The sequence below is a fragment of the Aquarana catesbeiana genome, linkage group LG01 (genome assembly GCF_042186555.1).
Source record: "Aquarana catesbeiana isolate 2022-GZ linkage group LG01, ASM4218655v1, whole genome shotgun sequence".
Classification (NCBI taxonomy): domain Eukaryota; kingdom Metazoa; phylum Chordata; class Amphibia; order Anura; family Ranidae; genus Aquarana; species Aquarana catesbeiana.
The window spans coordinates 975435514-975453263 of record NC_133324.1 but is presented as its reverse complement, the minus strand read 5'-3'; the positions used below and the strand labels follow the sequence as shown (position 1 = coordinate 975453263).

Below are 17750 nucleotides of genomic sequence, written 5' to 3'. Positions count from 1 at the left end.
TATCAGCATTCAAATGTAACCATCAGTTCTCAAGGTGCTCTAGCTACGGGGAACTGGGAGTAAAATTGTTAGCAAGATGGCACTTCACTCCGTATATAGTAGCCAAATTCTCAGATTCTCAGATCCCAATTCTCCCCCCCTCATTTTCTCCTTTCCTCCCTCTCCCCTAAACGTGTTAATGGTGATAAGTTCTATTTCACCAGCATTGTGAAGCAAACATTTGCAATGTTACACAAATTTCAGTTATGTTAAAGTTCAGTTGAACTTACTTCCTTTTTAGTACAAGTAAAACTATACATAATAGTTAACTTACTGTTGTTAATTCGATAATAGATTGTATTTTGAATTAAAAAAAAAGACAAATGAAGAGATCGTACATTCTGACTTTATTCTGTACTTGTCTTATTGTACATTTAAATGTGAAGAGATGCAAACACAAAAAAAAAATACAAAGAACAGATTCAGAAAGCAGAAGCATCACTATCATTATTAAATGGAGACACTGTTTTCTATCTGATTCGGGTCCATGTAGGGATAGGGCAGAAGCATGGTCTTGTTCCGCTTCTGAATGGATTTGGAGATCTCAGACAGTTGATCTTGGAACATCTTAATAGACTGCAGTGGGGTCTTCTCTGTAAAAAGTTCATCAGGGTACTCTCCTAGACGCCTCTGTAAAGAAGGAGACCTTCTTGTGATTTTCTTTACAATACATCCATTCAGTATTAAATAATCACTATATGCCATAGCAGACCCCGAAATGCATTAGATTGCCAGGTTCCAAGGCATATTTATGTATTACTTCTCACTCCTTCCAGGCAACTCACCCTATCCATGGGCTCATTGCTGAGAACCCACACGGCAGTTACACCAAAAGTTGTAGTGTTTACATCAGGCAATGTTTCCAAAATAGTATCCATTGTAGTGACGCCTTTGGTGCTGGGTGGGGGGCTTTTCATGGTTGCGGGACCATTGGGCATCCAAGAATAGAAGTCAAACTGCAGAGGAGGCAAACACAAATGAAAGATCATATCATAGATTAAGATTCCACAAAGCGTACACTAAATACATATGGGAACTGCCATTGCTGACTTCCTTATACAGTAAATGTTGCCAGCCTGTTTAATTGGCCCCATAGCTCACCGAAAACAATTAAACTAATAAGGATAGTCAGGGGTCCCTCTCTGCACACTTGTGAGTCCCTCTCTGCACACTTGTGAGTCCCTCTCTGCACACTTATGAGTCCCTCTCTGCACACTTATGAGTCCCTCTCTGCACACTTATGAGTCCCTATCTGCACACTTGCTCTAAGAAAGTGACTCACAGTGTTAAAACAAAGCATGACAGCCAGGAAACTTACATTTCCAGAATTAAACATCATCGATAGCAGCCTCTGTGTTTCACTCAGGAAAGGTTTCCTTAATGCTAGTCTAAATCGCTGACCTCAAAGTATGCATTGCATTAAGACAGAATACTTTTTATGCACACTTGCTTTGAGCCTGTGACCCAAATAACATTCAACTCTGAGGGGGGCTTGGCTACTTCCAAGATGGCTGGACACGTCTGAAGAGAGCTCCGCTTGCTGCCTTTAGCATCTGACTCCATCCTGCAACTTACCAGCAGCTCCCGCTCTCCTGAAAGAATTCACTCGCTCAGACAAGCAAGATGGTGCTCTCAGCCCTCCACACACAAGGAGCAGTGACGCTAGCATGCCTGGGGACAAGCCTTCCAAGCTGACACTGGAGCAAGTAAATACTCAGCTACTCAATGCCACCATGACCTGCAACACCTCCCTAACTGGTAATATGGAGGAGATTAAGGTAGACATCGGGCTCCTGAGACAGGATATGCAGAAAATCAGGGAGAGGGTGGCTTAGATGAAAAACAGACTTTCCACTTTGGAGGATGACTTTTTGTAACTATAAGCCTATGTGATTGCCTTTGGCCAGCAGCAGAGTAATATCTACATGTGGTGTTTAGTACGGGAGGCTGTCCCATCTAGTGGCCGGTTCAGGTAAGAGCAACTTCTAGTCAATTATGTGCTGTATATGAATAGTATAAATAGATGACGGCTACTGATCCCGTCTATCCTTGATAAAAACCCACGTGATTGGGTGAAACATGTCGGCAACGACACCACGGCAGTGACGTTTTTAATGTCACGGATGACGCATTACATCACGTTGACGCAAGCGTGGCACACACTTTGAAATTCAGCAGCAGCCATCTCTGGCTGAGGTATTAGAACGGCTACCCAGACGACCCACAACGATATACTGTGACCAGGAGAACCGTCAGTGAAGCTCCCTGCATTACCGCGTGGCAATAGAGCACTCCGGATGACCCACGTAGAGTGTGGCCCCCTCCTATGAAATGAAATACCTTGGAGATATGAGGGACACCTGTTTGAGTCCATAGACTCATGCATATCATGATCGGGTGAGAGGACCATTGGTCCTTTGACATTTTATTTCATCTACAATAATATGTCTGTTCTAACCTGTGGTTAATTTCAACTTACTGCCCTAATTTATGGGATCCCACTCAGAGCTAGCTTGGTTTATATGGTCTAACTTGCAACAAGATACCTGGACTAACTACTATTAGTGGCTGTATGCCGCTCTTTATACCGGATACATTACCAGCTATAACCATTCAGCGAGTCAACCTGTGCTATGCTCTTCTCTGGGATGCTTTTCATTTATGTGTAATTCATGAACCATATATTCCTGTATCCTTCAGCTGGGTGCTTATCTAATAATAGTGACCGGTTGGACACATTGTTCTACGGTGATCTTCACCGGGACCTGGGAGCCAATCCACTGCCACTCGTTTGCACTTTATTTTGCAATCTGTCTTTGTATATGGTATGTGCTTGCTTTACATGTGACGCAGCTCCTTTTTAATAGACAACGTTGTCTCACCTCTAACAACAACCCAGGTGTTGGTGGTGGGTATCTAGTTTTTGCTATCTGTAATACCTATATTGTGCAATAAAATATTTCCCTTTCTTAAACAGATTGGTCCGCCCGTGACTCTTTTCAGGGGGTCCCTTCCCCCTGTTTCATATTATTTAATTTGGTACCCCAGTCCCGGAGACCGCACCATATTTGGTGAGTCTGTAATCTTAGGGACGCAGCACTTGTAAGCACATCTAATTAGTGATGCAGCGGACATGCAATAAGTGAGTTGATGACCTCCATTTTCTATCTGCATAAAGGGGGCCCTGAGAGGAAAGGAAGCCCTCCTCTTCCTCCCACTGTTCTGCTTCAAGTGCCCTGTCCAGGGTGCCACGAAGAGTGTGCTTGTGCAGCAAGACTAGAGGGACAGTATCACTGATGCATGCATTGTCGCTGATCACCATCCTTGTGTTTATAAACAAGTAAAATGGCGCAAAGTTGTGCTCAAAAGTTTGCATGCCCTGGCAGAAATTGTGACATTTTGGCTTTAATATTGAAAATATGACTGATCATGCCAAAAAACTGTCTTTTATTTAAGGATAGTGATCACATAAAGCCATTTATTATCACATCGTTTTTTGGATCCTTTTTAAATCCAAATGATAACAGAAATCACCGAAATGGCCCAGATAAAAAGTTTTATATACCCTGGAATGTTTGGCCTTGGTACAGACACAGAAGGTGGCACACACCGATTAAAATGGCAATCAAAGGTTAATTTCTCACATTTGTGGCTTTTTAAATCACAATTAGTGTCTGTGTATAAATAGTCAATTTTGTTGAGTTTGTTATCTCTCACTTGGATGCCCTAAGCAGGCTAGACACTGAGCCATGAGGTAGAAAAGAACAGTGAAAAGACCTGCGTAACTAAGTAATGGAACTTTATAAAGATGGAAAAGGATATGAAAAAAAATATACCAAAAGCCTTGAATATGCCAGTCAGTGCTGTTTATTCCCTTATTAAGAAGTGGAAAATTTGGGGCTCTTTTAATACCAAGCCAAGGTCAGGTAGACCAAGAAAAATTGCAGCCACAACTGGCGGAAGAATTGCCCAGGATCAGGGCTTTTTTTCAACAGTAACGCGAGGGAACGCAGTTCCGACACCTCTGGCACTGAATGTATGTAATTGCTGGGGGGTGCTGGAGGGTCTATTCCTGGCTGCTGGAGGGGATCTATTGTTCCTGGGACGGACCTACCATTGAATGAGGAGTCTATTAATGCTGGCTGCTGGGAGACCTTTTGTTGCTGGGGTGGATCTATTTTGCGGGGAGTAGGTATTGTTTTTGGCGGGAGGTCTATTGTTGCTGGGGGGGATCTATTTTTTGTGGAGGGGTCTAGTGCTGCTGGCTGCAAGCAATCTATTTTACTGCTTTCCTTTTTATCATTAACAAAGTCCATACAAATTACGTAGCACCACAAAATTATACTTGGTTCTGTATTTTCCTAAATGGGTGATACTGGGGGGTGGGTAGGGGGTGGAACCAAGGGACAGTGCTCAGAGGTGGGTAGGGGGTGGAACAAAGGAACAGTGCTCAGAGGTGGGTAGAGGGGTGGAACAAAGGGAAAGTGCTCAGAGGTGGGTAGGGGGTGGAACCAAGAGACAGTGCTTGGAGGTGGGTAGGGGGTGGAACCAAGGGACAGTGCTCGGCGGTGGGTAGGGGGTTGAACCAAGAGACAGTGCTCGGAGGTAGGTAGTGGGTGGAACCAAGGGACAGTGCTTGGCGGTGGGTAGAGGTGGAGAAAAGGGGTGATGTAAAGGGGGGTGTAGTAGTACCTGCACCTATTCTCTAAGAAAAAAAAGCCCTGCCCAGGATACAAAGAAAAACCCACAGGTAACCTCAGGAGAAATACAGGCTGTTCTACAAAAGACTGTGTGGTTGTTTTTAAGAAGCACATATCAACGATACTTGACCAAAAAAAGAGCTGCATGGTTGAGCTGCCAGAAGCTTTCCTCCAAAGGTTAAAAGGGTGAGAAACTCTGTACTATATTGTAGATTACAAGCCTCCTGCACTCTATACACTATAAAATAACTTAAAGTGGTTGTAAACACTTACAGACCACTTTAACCTACAGGTAAGCCTAGATTAAGGCTTACCTGTAGGTGCAAGAAATATCTCCTAACCTACACAGTTAAGGAGATATTTTCCTAAAAACAGGCACCGATGTCTACGGCGAATGCGCGCCGTAGACAACGGCGCAGGCGCACTGAGCGAGCCGTTAGTGTAGGCGATCATGCCGTCACAGATGGCTCCCGCGTGAATGTGCCGGAGTGACGTCATCGCTGCTCCGGCCAGTCACAGTGACGGAGCAGCATGCCACATTCTGGACCGGGACACCTACAAGATACATCTACCCAGGGACCCTTGGATATTTCCCCGCCTGTCACTTGGCCCACATTCTAGGCTCCAAGGACAGTGCGTCCCATATACCTCGTTTTACATTCTCTGATATTTGCAGTGCACTCAAAAAACTTGTCCATCATTATAGTCTGGTGCCCATGTAATACGCAATTGGATTTAACTGCTTTTGGTGCTTCTTTAACATGGAATCACTTCATTGGAATCAATACTTTTGTAAATATTTCCAACTCTCAGACCCTGATGAAGGTATCCGAATACTGGAAACGCGTCGGGCATCAGGGCATTTTGCCCCTTGGAGAGAACATAGGATGATCTGTATTTGTGCATGTTTTGTTTTGTTTTCTATGTGATGTATTTTATGTATTTTTGTAATGTGTAGACAATATACGGCTTTTATTCTAGGTTATTAAAAGATATATTTTTTATCATCGAGTTGGTGGTCTGTCAAAGTCTCATTTAGGGGGTTACTTTTCCTTGTTTAAGCTTTAGGGATGGGACCACCATACTCCACATTTGACATGGTGACAGTCTCTCTTTTTTTCTATCCTGGATGGAAGATGGACGCTTCGTGGAAGGGGGGTCAGCGGTGACATCGCAGGCTCCTGTGTCAGGTTAGTGACACATAATGGGCTACTATGCGATGCATAGTAGCCCATTATGCTTTACCTTTGCAGGGAAACAAAGAGGAAGTAAACCCCAGTCTTTTAACAATCCTAGCAATGCCACTGACACAATGTAAACCATGCCCACTTTTTTGCCATAGTGCACTACCCATACCACATTTTTTTTCTTTTTTTAAGTAAAGGGGCCCAACATGTAACCTTGCAGTACACAGGCCCACTGTTTTTATAAAACGCCCCTGAATGGGATGGAACTAGAACCGGAAGATTCCACAATTTTCCACTTTGCATCCTGTTCTTTGAACAATCAACATTTGCGGTGACACGTGGCATTGTGATTGGATGAAGGTTTCTGTGCCACTTATGTCTACATACTGGAACTGTTTCCTGTTGCTCATTAGAATTGAAGAAATGGCTTGGATAAGCTACAAACCGTCTTCAACATTACAGGATACGTCTAGTTCAATGTGACTAATTATTTTGCCTATTTAACCTACAGCAGGGATATTCAATTAGCGGACCTCCAGCTGTTGCAGAACTACAAGTCCCATGAGGCATCGCAAGACTCTGACAGCCACAAGCATGACACCCAGAGGCATGATGGGACTTGTAGTTTTGCAACAGCTGGAGGCCCGCCAATTGCAAATCCCTGACCTAAAGGATCAGTATGACATTTAACCGCTTGCGGACCAGCCGCCGCAGTTTTACTCCAGCAGGTTGGCTCCGCTGTGCAAAATCATGTTATACTAGGCGATCTCGCAGGGCTTGCAATGCAGGCGCGCGTGCGTGCCCGCCCGCTGTGAGCTCCGTGAGTCAGATCGCGGGTCCCGCAAACTCGATGTCTGCGGGGATACCTGCGATCATCTCACAGAGAAGAATGGGGAAATGCTGATGTAAACCAGCATCTCCCCGTTCTGGCTAGTGACACGACACTGATCACAGCTCCCTGTAATCGGGAGCGGTGATCAGTGTCGTGTCACTTGTAGCCCCTCCCCCCCACACTTAGATTCACTCCCTAGGACACACTTAACCCCTTCAGCGCCCCCCTCCTGGTTAACCTCTTCACTGCCAGTCATATTTCCAAAGTAATCAATGCATTTTTAAATCGCACTGATCGCTGTATAAATGTGAATGGTCCAAAAATAGCGCCAAAAGTGTCTGCTATGTCCGCCATAATGTCGCAGTTACGATAAAAATCGCTGATGGCTGCCATTACTTGTAAAAAAAAAAGAATATATTAATAAAAATTCCATAAATCTATCCCCTATTTTGTAGATGCTATAACTTTTGCGCAAACCAATCAAACGCTTATTGAGATTTTTTTTTTACCAAAAATATGTAGAAGGATACATATCAGCCTAAAATGAGGAAAAAAAATCGTTTTTTATATATTTTTGGGGGGATATTTCTTATAGCAAAAAGTAAAAAATATTGTATTTTTTTCAAAAGTTTCTCTTTTTTTGTTTATAGCGCAAAAAATAAAAACCGCAGAGATGATTAAATACCACCAAAAGAAAGCTCTATATGGGGGGGAAAAAAGAACATCAATTTTGTTTGGGAGCCACGTGGCACGACCGTGCAATTGTCAGTTAAAGCGACACAATGCCGAATCGCAAAAAAAAACAACCGCACTGGTCAGGAAGGGGGTAAAATCTTCCAGGGCTGAAGCGGTTAAGCAACCAGCAATGGTAGCCTACATAACAGATGTCATTTAAATAAAAAGGAAAAATTCAATATTTAGACATTAGGAAAGCTTATTCCCCCCGTCTGCATTTTGTTTTAGCTGCTTTCATTAAAGCTGACGAATACCATTTCTTTTATATTATAGTTCTGAAGGTCTGTATGCCTGCGACAAACAAATCAACTGCCTGAAACTACGGGGACAATATAGAAGAAAGAGCAAATAGCGCTATCCACTGTATATTATACTCTGTAGCATTTCACAATATCATAGCCTGCATTTTGTAGCCCATTCATAAAATGCTTAACGCAGAAAGATCTCTGTAATTAAAGGGAGTTGGTCATGTGATTTGGACAGGTTTCCTTTGGACTTTTTTTTTTCCTCATTCATTTTGATTGCACTCCATTGATTTTTTTTTTTTTTTTTTAATACCGTAGTATGGCTGCGGCATACTGCTACTATTTGAAAGGACTCCTACATTTTAAACCTCAGTAGAGGAACAAGAGCACTTATTTACAGTATAAGATAAAAATGATGTTGATTATACCTTGGCTTGCTTATAGGTAGTTTTATAATGTTGTCCTTGGAGAGCAAATCATGGCTGCCTCATGGCTTCAAAATGACCTTCATCTCTGCCATCTTCAATTTTTTTTCAGATAAAGATCAGAGGGAGGGGTGGTGAGCAAAATACGTTTTACTGCTCTTCTTTTAATATTGAGTGTTCTTTTTATTTATTTTTTGTTTAATGTGGTGACACTTGTAGGGGGTCTACTGCCCTCTACTGTTAGCTGCTAATATCACCGTTTTATGTATAATTATGTACCATATATACTCGAGTATAAGCTGAGGCACCTAATTTTACCACAAAAAACGTGGAAAACGTATTGACTCGAGTATAAGCCTAGGGTGAGAAATTTGCAGCTACTGTAAGTGGAAAAGATGGGTCAACAATGCCCATTTGCAGCCTCACTGTGCCCATTTGCAGCCTCACTGTGCCCATTTGCAGCCATAGGTCCCCCGAACTTCAAACTCAGTAGTTAAGGGTTCCTAGATGCCCCCTAGCTGCAGCCAAAATGTGGGGTCTCTGGACCCAATGGGTCCCGAAATGACATTGCTGCAGATGGACACAGTTGACCAACTTTGAGGCCCTGTATATCCGTGCTAAGAACCCCTAATTTGGTGTGCTCAAGGTCTGCTGCATCTGGACTTTGCTGCAACAATTATCAGGACCCATCTCTATTAATACCTATATATATACCTGGCTATAGGTACACAATTCCACCAGGGCCCCTACCAGGGTCTTTGCTGATAATACCTGTTTGTAAATTGGATCTACTGTATGTAAAGTTATTACTCTCTTCTTATATAAAGCTTGTGTTATTTCTATACTGGTGTGCATCTATATGCTTATTGTTAATGTTATATGCTGAATGCAGTAGTTTTTCTGCTACCATTTACTTTGGTTAGATTACTGGTTAATTACCCAGGAAGGGATTCTCCTGTTCATACAGGCCCTGTCCTGGCTGGAGGCACTGCCAACTTTATTATCAAACCCATTCTTCCATCTAGCAAAGGTTCTTGTTTGATTATTTACCCACAGGTTTAGCACAATATCCTGTTTGGGAAGGGCTATTTCTCAACCGCCAGCCCCACCCCACCACCAAAAAAACCCTCCAAAAAACAGCGCTACACACTTTAATGCTTGTAACTGGCTAAACTTATGCAATTCAGATTCTGGGTTGCTAATTCACTTGCCTACACAGTAAGGACATTACCAGTAATATCATTCTTACCTGACCACTATTAACAGCTGCATGCTGAGCAGAACATCTGAAAATCGCCATTGTCAGGTATTTGATCAGAGAAGTTCTGGTTTCCAAGGAATATGGGACTTCTGTCAAAGAGAGAACCAAGTTTTAGTAGAAAGTGATTTCTTCTGCTTATTCAAACCCCTTTACATTACATTACACAGCCCCCGCACCTCTGGACCCCTTGACATTACAATGCCACTGCACCTCTGGACCCCTTTACATTACACAGCCACTGCACCTCTGGACCCCTTTACATTACATAGCCACTGTACCTCTGGACCCCTTTACATTACACAGCCCCCGCACCTCTGGACCCCTGTACATTACATAGCCCCTGCACCTCTGGACCCCTTTACATTACACAGCCCCCCTTCACATCACACAATCCCCCCCTACCCAGCCCCCCCCCCTGCATATTACACAGCCCCCCCATGTTATGCTTTAAAATTACGCACACTCGTGGAATAGCGATAAACTAAGGTACTTAAAATTCTCCATAGCTGACGCTTTAAACATTTTTACTGGTTACCAGTTTATAGTTACAGAGGAGGTCTGGTGCTAGAATTATTGCTCTCGCTCTAACAATCGTGGCGATACCTCACATTTGTGGTTTTAACACTCTCTACATTTGCGGTCGCAACTTACGTTTGCGATGGCTTCTGTGCGCAAGCACGGAGGGATGGGGCGCTTTACTTTTTTTTTTTTTTTTTTTTTTACACTGTCCCTTTAACAAAAATGTCTGATCACTTTAATTGCTGTCAGAAGGAATGTAAACATCCATTGTGACAGTAATAGGCAGTGACAGGTACACTTTATGGAGGGATCCCTCATTTTCACTTAAAAGCATTCAAAAAGCAGTTTGGCTGTAGGGATGAGCTTCGTGTTCGAGTCGAACCCATGTTCGACTCGAACATCGGCTGTTCGATCGTTCGCCGAATTGCGAACGTTATGGGCCGTTCGCGCTAAATTCGTGTGGCGCGTCACGGCCCATAATTCACTGCGGCATCGCAGTGCATTGCTGGCTGATGATTGGCCAAGCATGCACTATGACCCGCATGCTTGGCCAATCACAGCGCTGTCAGTAGAGAGAGCTGTAATTGGCCAAAGCCAGGGTGGCTTTGGCCAATTATGGCTCAGGGTATTTAGTACACACCCCACACTATATAAGGCCGCCTGCACGGCGGCCCTGTGTAGTGTGTGTTCCGGTGTGCTGAGAGATAGAGAGAGAGAGAGACAGTGTCATTTGATTTGAGTTAGATAGATTAGGCAGAACAGTCAGTCAGTTAGCTGCACTTACAGTGTATTGTGTATATATATGCATCCCAGGTGTTGCATATATATATATACACTGTATTCAGTTTAGCTAGATCTGTTCCTGTTATCTTCTATCTAGACTATTTACATTTAATGCAGTGCGTCCTGCTCACAGTGTTCAGCTAGATCCGTTCCTGTTAAATTCCTACTGACCGGCAGGCTTGTCTGGTTACAGTATATAAAGCTACCTGAAGAAAATTACAGGTGTTCTATTTGATCCTATTAGTACCACGGTCAGGCAGCTAGACTATTTACATTTAGTACAGTGCGTCCTGCTCACAGTGTTCAGCTAGATCCGTTCCTGTTATCTTCCTACTGACAGGCAGGCTTGTCTGGTTACAGTATATAAAGCTACCTGAAGAAAATTACAGGTGTTCTATTTGATCCTATTAGTACCACGGTCAGGCAGCTAGACTATTTACATTTAGTACAGTGCGTCCTGCTCACAGTGTACAGCTAGATCCGTTCCTGTTATCTTCCTAATGACAGGCAGGCTTGTCTGGTTACAGTATATAAAGCTACCTGAAGAAAATTACAGGTGTTCTATTTGATCCTATTAGTACCACGGTCAGGCAGCTAGACTATTTACATTTAGTACAGTGCGTCCTGCTCACAGTGTTCAGCTAGATCCGTTCCTCTTATCTTCCTACTGACAGGCAGGCTTGTCTGGTTACAGTATATAAAGCTACTTGAAGAAAATTACAGGTGTTCTATCCCAGCTTAGTGCAGCTACAGGCCATTAGTATGTCTGGAAGGCCAAGAAGGAGAGGCAGACAGTCACAAGCCAATAAGAGAGGGCAAGCAGGCTCTGTGTCTAGTGCTGGTCGTGGAGACGGTGCATCCTCATCAGCACGTGGCCATGGGACACGCTTGGCCTTTTTTTCGGCAGCTGGCCATGTTGAGCCGCAACATGCGGAAGACTTGGTCGAGTGGATGACCAAGCCGTCCTCATCCTCCTCATCCTCTCTCACCCATGCCCAGGGTGCTTTGTCTGGCAAAGCAGCGGCCTCTTCCCTCAGCTCAATGTCATCAGTGACTCCTTCCCTAGCTCCACCATGTCCTCATGAGGATTCCCTCGAACTGTTTGACCACAGTGTTGGGTACATGCTCCAGGAGGATGCCCAGCGTTTGGAAGGCTCTGATGACGATACTGAGCTCGATGAAGGCAGTAACATGAGCGCGGACAGAGGGGGTGCCCAAGAAGGACAGCAATCTGGCAGTCATGCTCCCCCTGCTGCAGCATACTGCCAGGTTTGCTCCAGTGATGAGGAGGGAGGGGATGATGAGGTCACTGACTCAACGTGGGTGCCTGATAGGAGAGAGGAGGAGGAGGAGGAGGAGGAGGAGGAGGAGGAGGAGGCGGCAGCACATCACCAACGAGGCAGGATGCCCTCCAGGGGCCAGCCTAAGGGCAGCACATTGACTGCATCACACCCCAAAGCTCCACATGTGCAGGGCGCTGCAGTCTCTGCGCGTTATTCAAAAAGTTCTTTGGTGTGGGCCTTTTTTGAGACGAGTGCATCAGATCGCACCGCTGCTATTTGCAACATATGTCTCAAGCGTATCTCGCGTGGCCAAAATATCTCCCGCTTGGGTACCACATGCTTGACCAGACATATGTTGACCTGCCATGCAGTTCGTTGGCAAGCGTATCTAAAAGACCCACACCAAAGAACAAAGAGGATCTCTCCTTGCTCCTCATCAGCTGAGATTTCCAACCCCACTAGACCTTCAGTCCTCTCTGAGACCTGCAGTGAGAGGAATGAAGGTGTAGAATTAGGTGTGTCACAGCCAAGTACTTGTGGGCAATCTGCTTTTGGTACACCGACGTCAGATTGTACCAGGCAAATTTCCCTGCCCCAGCTGCTGCACCGCCGAAAGAAGTTTGCTCCCAGCCATCCACATGCCCAGCGGTTGAATGCTAGCTTGGCAAAATTGCTAGCACTTCAACTGCTGCCTTTTCAGTTGGTAGACTCTGCCCCCTTCCGTGAGTTTGTGGAATGTGCGGTTCCTCAGTGGCAGGTACCCAAACGCCACTTTTTCTCACGGAAGGCGATTCCGGCTCTCTACCGGCATGTGGAAGGCAATGTCCATGCCTCGCTGGACAGGGCGGTCAGCGGTAAGGTGCATATTACCGCTGACTCATGGTCCAGCAGGCATGGACAGGGACGTTACCTAAGTTTCACGGCGCATTGGGTGACTCTGCTGGCAGCTGGGAAGGATGCAGGACAAGGTGCAGTAGTGTTGGAGGTTGTTCCGCCACCACGCCTCCAAAATGCTGATTGTGACACACCTCTCTCCTCCACCCCCTCCTCTTCTTCTTCCTCCATGGCCTCTTCCTCGGAACCAGCGGTGCTCCGTAGGCGTTCAAGGGGCTACGCAAGTACGCAGGCCAAAAGATGCCATGCGGTGCTTGAGCTGGTGTGCTTGGGGGACAGGAGCCACACTGGGGCAGAGGTTCTGTCAGCTCTGCAGGGGCAGGTTCAGAGGTGGTTGACGCCACGCCAACTTAAGGCAGGAATGGTGGTTTGCGACAATGGCACCAACCTCCTCTCTGCCCTCCGACAGGGACAAATGACCCATGTGCCCTGTTTGGCTCACGTCCTTAACTTGGTGGTGCAGCGGTTCTTGGGCAGGTACCCGGGCTTACAGGATGTCCTGAGGCAGGCCAGGAAAGTCTGTGTGCATTTCCGCCGGTCATATAATGCCAGTGCTCGGCTGACGGACCTCCAAAAGGAGTTTAACCTGCCCAAGAACCGCCTAATCTGTGACATGCCCACCAGGTGGAACTCAACGTTGGCCATGCTGCAGCGGCTGCACACGCAGCAGAGGGCCATAAATGAGTACCTGTGCGACTATGGCACCAGGACAGGGTCAGGGGAGCTTGGTTTTTTTTCCCCACGCCAGTGGGCCATGATCAGGGATGCATGCACTGTCCTGTCACCATTCGAGGAGGCCACGAGGATGGTGAGCAGTGACAGTGCATGCATCAGTGACACTGTCCCCCTTGTCCACCTGTTGGAGCACACGCTGCGTGGAATAATGGACAGGGCACTTGAGGCAGAACAGAGGCAGGAAGAGGAGGACTTCCTTAGCTCTCAAGGCCCCCTTTATCCAGACAGTGTTCCTGCGTGCCCGCCGATCACACAGGAAGAGGACGAGGAGGAAGAGGAGGAGGAGGAAGATTGTGTCAGTATGGAGGTGGAGCCTGGCACTCAGCATCAGCAGCAGTCTTTAAGGGATCAGTCCCAAGAAACACATGGACTTGTACGTGGCTGGGAGGAGGTGGCTGCGGACCATGTCGTTCTTAGTGACCCAGAGGACTCCGGACCGAATGCCTCAGCAAACCTACGCTGCATGGCCTCCCTGATCCTGCAAAGCCTGCGTAAGGATCCTCGTATTCGTGGTATCAAGGAGAAGGACCAATACTGGCTGGCAACCCTCCTTGATCCACGTTACAAGGGTAAGGTTGCGGACCTTATCTTGCCATCGCAGAGGGAGCAGAGGATGAAACATCTTCGGGAGGCCTTGCAGAAAGGTCTGTGCAACGCGTTCCCAGAGACTGGGAGTTTACAAACTCCTGTTTCTGGACAACGTGTTGCTGAGGCTTCGGTCAGTCAAAGAAGGAGCGGTGGAGAAGGTGGCCGTCTGACCGATGCGTTCAGACAATTTTTTGGTCCGCAGCCCCAAGGTATGATCGGTTCCAGCAACCATCGCCAGCGTCTGTTTTACATGGTGCAGGAATACCTAGGGGCAAGATCAGACTTGGACACCTTTCCCACCGAAAATCCTCTGGGTTACTGGGTCTTGAGGATGGATCACTGGCCAGAGCTTGCACAGTATGCAATTGAGCTACTGGCCTGTCCTGCATCCAGCGTTCTTTCGGAACGCACATTCAGTGCTGCTGGAGGCGTGGTAACCGATCACAGGGTGCGTCTGTCCACCGACTCGGTCGATCGGCTGACCTTCATAAAAATGAATGAGTCTTGGATCACCACCAGCTACCAAGCACCTGATGCTGATGTAACCGAATAATTTTTTTTGAAATCTCAGATCCCTTCAAAGACTGCCTATGCTGATGCTGAGTGACTATCCCTGAGTAATTATCCTCTTCCTCCTCAATCATCACGCTGATAGCTTGTTGCAGTGTTGTGGCACCAGCACCAGTGCCTAAGGCCCAATTTTTCTGCCCCTGTCTAACAGGGGCGTGTAATTACAATTTTTGATGCAATACTTTGCAGCAGGGCTCGTTCCTGCGTTCCAACTAGAGTGTCTGTGAGGGGTTGCAGTGTTGTGGCACCAGCACCAGTGCCTAAGGCCCAATTTTTCTGCCCCTGTCTAACAGGGGCGTGTAATTACAATTTTTGAAGCAATAATTTGCAGCAGGGCTCGTTCCTGCGTTCCAACTAGAGTGTCTGTGAGGGGTTGCAGTGTTGTGGCACCAGCACCAGTGCCTAAGGCCCAATTTTTCTGCCCCTGTCTAACAGGGGCGTGTAATTACAATTTTTGAAGCAATAATTTGCAGCAGGGCTCGTTCCTGCGTTCCAACTAGAGTGTCTGTGAGGGGTTGCAGTGTTGTGGCACCAGCACCAGTGCCTAAGGCCTAATTTTTCAGCTCCTGTTCAACAGGGGCATGTAATTACAATTCTTGATCTAATATTTCACAGCAGGGCCCTGTGAGGGCTTACAGTGTTGTGGCCACAGCAACACCTAAGGCCCAAATTTCTGCTGAGTATATAGGGCAGGACCCTACTTTCAAACATCTAACTTACAAACGACTCCTACTTGCAAACGGAAGGAGACAACAGGAAGTGAGATGAAATCTACCCCTAGGAAGGGAAATTCTCTCCTGTAAGAGTTAATATGGGAAAACAAGTTCTCCTTTCCACTGATGCTTTCCAATCCTTGTTCCACAAAAAAACCCAAATTTTCAAAAAACATTTTTCATTGGGACAAAAAAGTGAGGTGAAATCTTCTGAAGAGGAGGAAAGACAGCAAAACAAATGTCACAGGGGTGATAACCCTTCCCTATGTTTTCCAAAAAGCTTAGAAAAGATTTTTTGGCTGGAGCTAAACACGTTAAAAATGTTCAAAATTACAAAGAGATTCTACTTAACAACAAACCTACAGTCCCTGTCTTGTTTGCACCGCCTGTATACTGCTGTTCAGAGTATATAGGGCCTGGTGGCCCCACACCTTTCCTTATTTTAATTTGGGTGCGGGGTTCCCCTTAATATCCATACAAGACCCAAAGGGACTGGTAATGGACTGGGGGGTACCCATGCCGTTTGTCTCACTGATTTTCATCCATATTGCCATGACCCGACATGACATTAAACCCGCAAGCAGTTTTAAATGAGATTTTTTCCTTTAAAAATGACATTTGGTGCAGGGACTGTTCTAAACATGGGAAACACGCGTCACTTTACAGGCATACTATAGACACCCCCCAGGTACGATATTTAAAGGAATATTTCACTTTTTTTTTTTTACTTTAAGCATCATTAAAATCACTGCTCCCGAAAAAACGGCCGTTTTTAAAAGTTTTTTTTGCATTGATACATGTCCCCTGGGGTAGGACCCGGGTCCCCAAACCCTTTTTAGGACAATACCATGCAAATTAGTCTTTAAAATGAGCACTTTTGATTTCGAACGTTCGAGTCCCATAGACGTCAATGGGGTTCTAACGTTCGTGCGAACTTTCGGTCCGTTCGCGGGTTCTGGTGCGAACCGAACCGGGGGGTGTTCGGCTCATCCCTATTTGGCTGTTTTGAATGCTGTCATTTTTAAAAATTTGGCGCCTTTAAGATTTCCTTCTGTTAAACCGGAAGTGATGTCATGACATCGCTTCTGGGTTACTAGATCCGAGACCCAATCAAAGCCGATTACGGCTTTGTTCGGGTCTCCGGCCAGCCGTCAGACGTGCACTGAGGGGCCGGACATTTAGGGGTGGGGGGGCCGGGTGCGGCCGACCCCTGCTGTAGAGACATGAATCTTCCTGTTTAGGCAATGGCACAAGGAATAGTGAACAGCTTAAGGCCCATCATACTGCCCTCCACTGCCACCCCTCCCATCATACTTCCCTCCACTGCCACCCCTCCTGTCATACTGCCCTCCACTGCAACCCATCCCGTCAAACTGCCCTCCACTGTCACCCCTCCTCCCATCATTCTGCCCTCCACTGCCATCCCCTTCCATCATACTGCCTTCCACCCCATCATACTGCCCTCCACTACACCCCCTCCCATCATATCACCCTCCACTAGCCCCCCTCCCTTCATACTGCCCTCCACTACCCCCCTCTCATCATACTGCCCTCCACTGCCACCCCTCCCATCATACTGCCCTCCACTGCCACCCCTCCCATCATACTGCCCTCCACTGCCACCCCTCCCATAATACTGCCCTCCACTTCCACCCCCTTCCATCATACTGGCCTCCACTACACCCCCTCCCATCATACTGGCCTCTACTAGCCCCCTCCTATCATACTGCCCTCCACTACCCCCTCCCATCATACTGCCGCCACTACCCCCTCTCATCATACTGCCCTCCACTGCCACCCCTCCTATCATACTGCCCTCCACTGCCACCCCTCCTATCATACTGCCCTCTACTGCCACCCCTCCTATCATACTGCCCTCCACTGCCACCCTCTTCCATCATACTGCCCTCCACTGCCACCCCCTTCCTTCATACTGCCCTCCACCCCATCATACTTCCCTCCACTGCCACCCCTCCCATCATACTGCCCTCCACTGTCACCCCTCCCATCATTCTGCCTCCACTGCCACCCCCTTCCATCATACTGCCCTCCACCCCATCATACTTCCCTCCACTGCCACCCTTCCTGTCATACTGCCCTCCACTGCCACCCTCTTCCATCATACTGCCCTCCACTGCCACCCACTTCCATCATACTGCCCTCCACCCCATCATACTGCCCTCCACTACACCCCCTCCCATCATATTGCCCTCCACTACCCCCCCTCCCATCATACTGCCC

General features: G+C 46.6%; 1 protein-coding gene across 1 annotated transcript in view; it reads right to left on the bottom strand.

The window, feature by feature from the left end:
- Positions 1-369: 369 nt before the first annotated feature.
- LOC141128895 (polyunsaturated fatty acid lipoxygenase ALOX15B-like) overlaps positions 370-17750 on the bottom strand; it is a 144341-nt gene continuing 126960 nt past the window's right edge. The window contains exons 20-22 of the mRNA XM_073616527.1: positions 9413-9513; positions 825-995; positions 370-669 (exon numbers count right to left, since the gene is read on the bottom strand). Coding sequence (XP_073472628.1) covers positions 490-669; positions 825-995; positions 9413-9513 — 452 coding nt within the window. The 3' untranslated portion in view covers positions 370-489. The remainder of the gene's footprint in view (positions 670-824; positions 996-9412; positions 9514-17750) is intronic.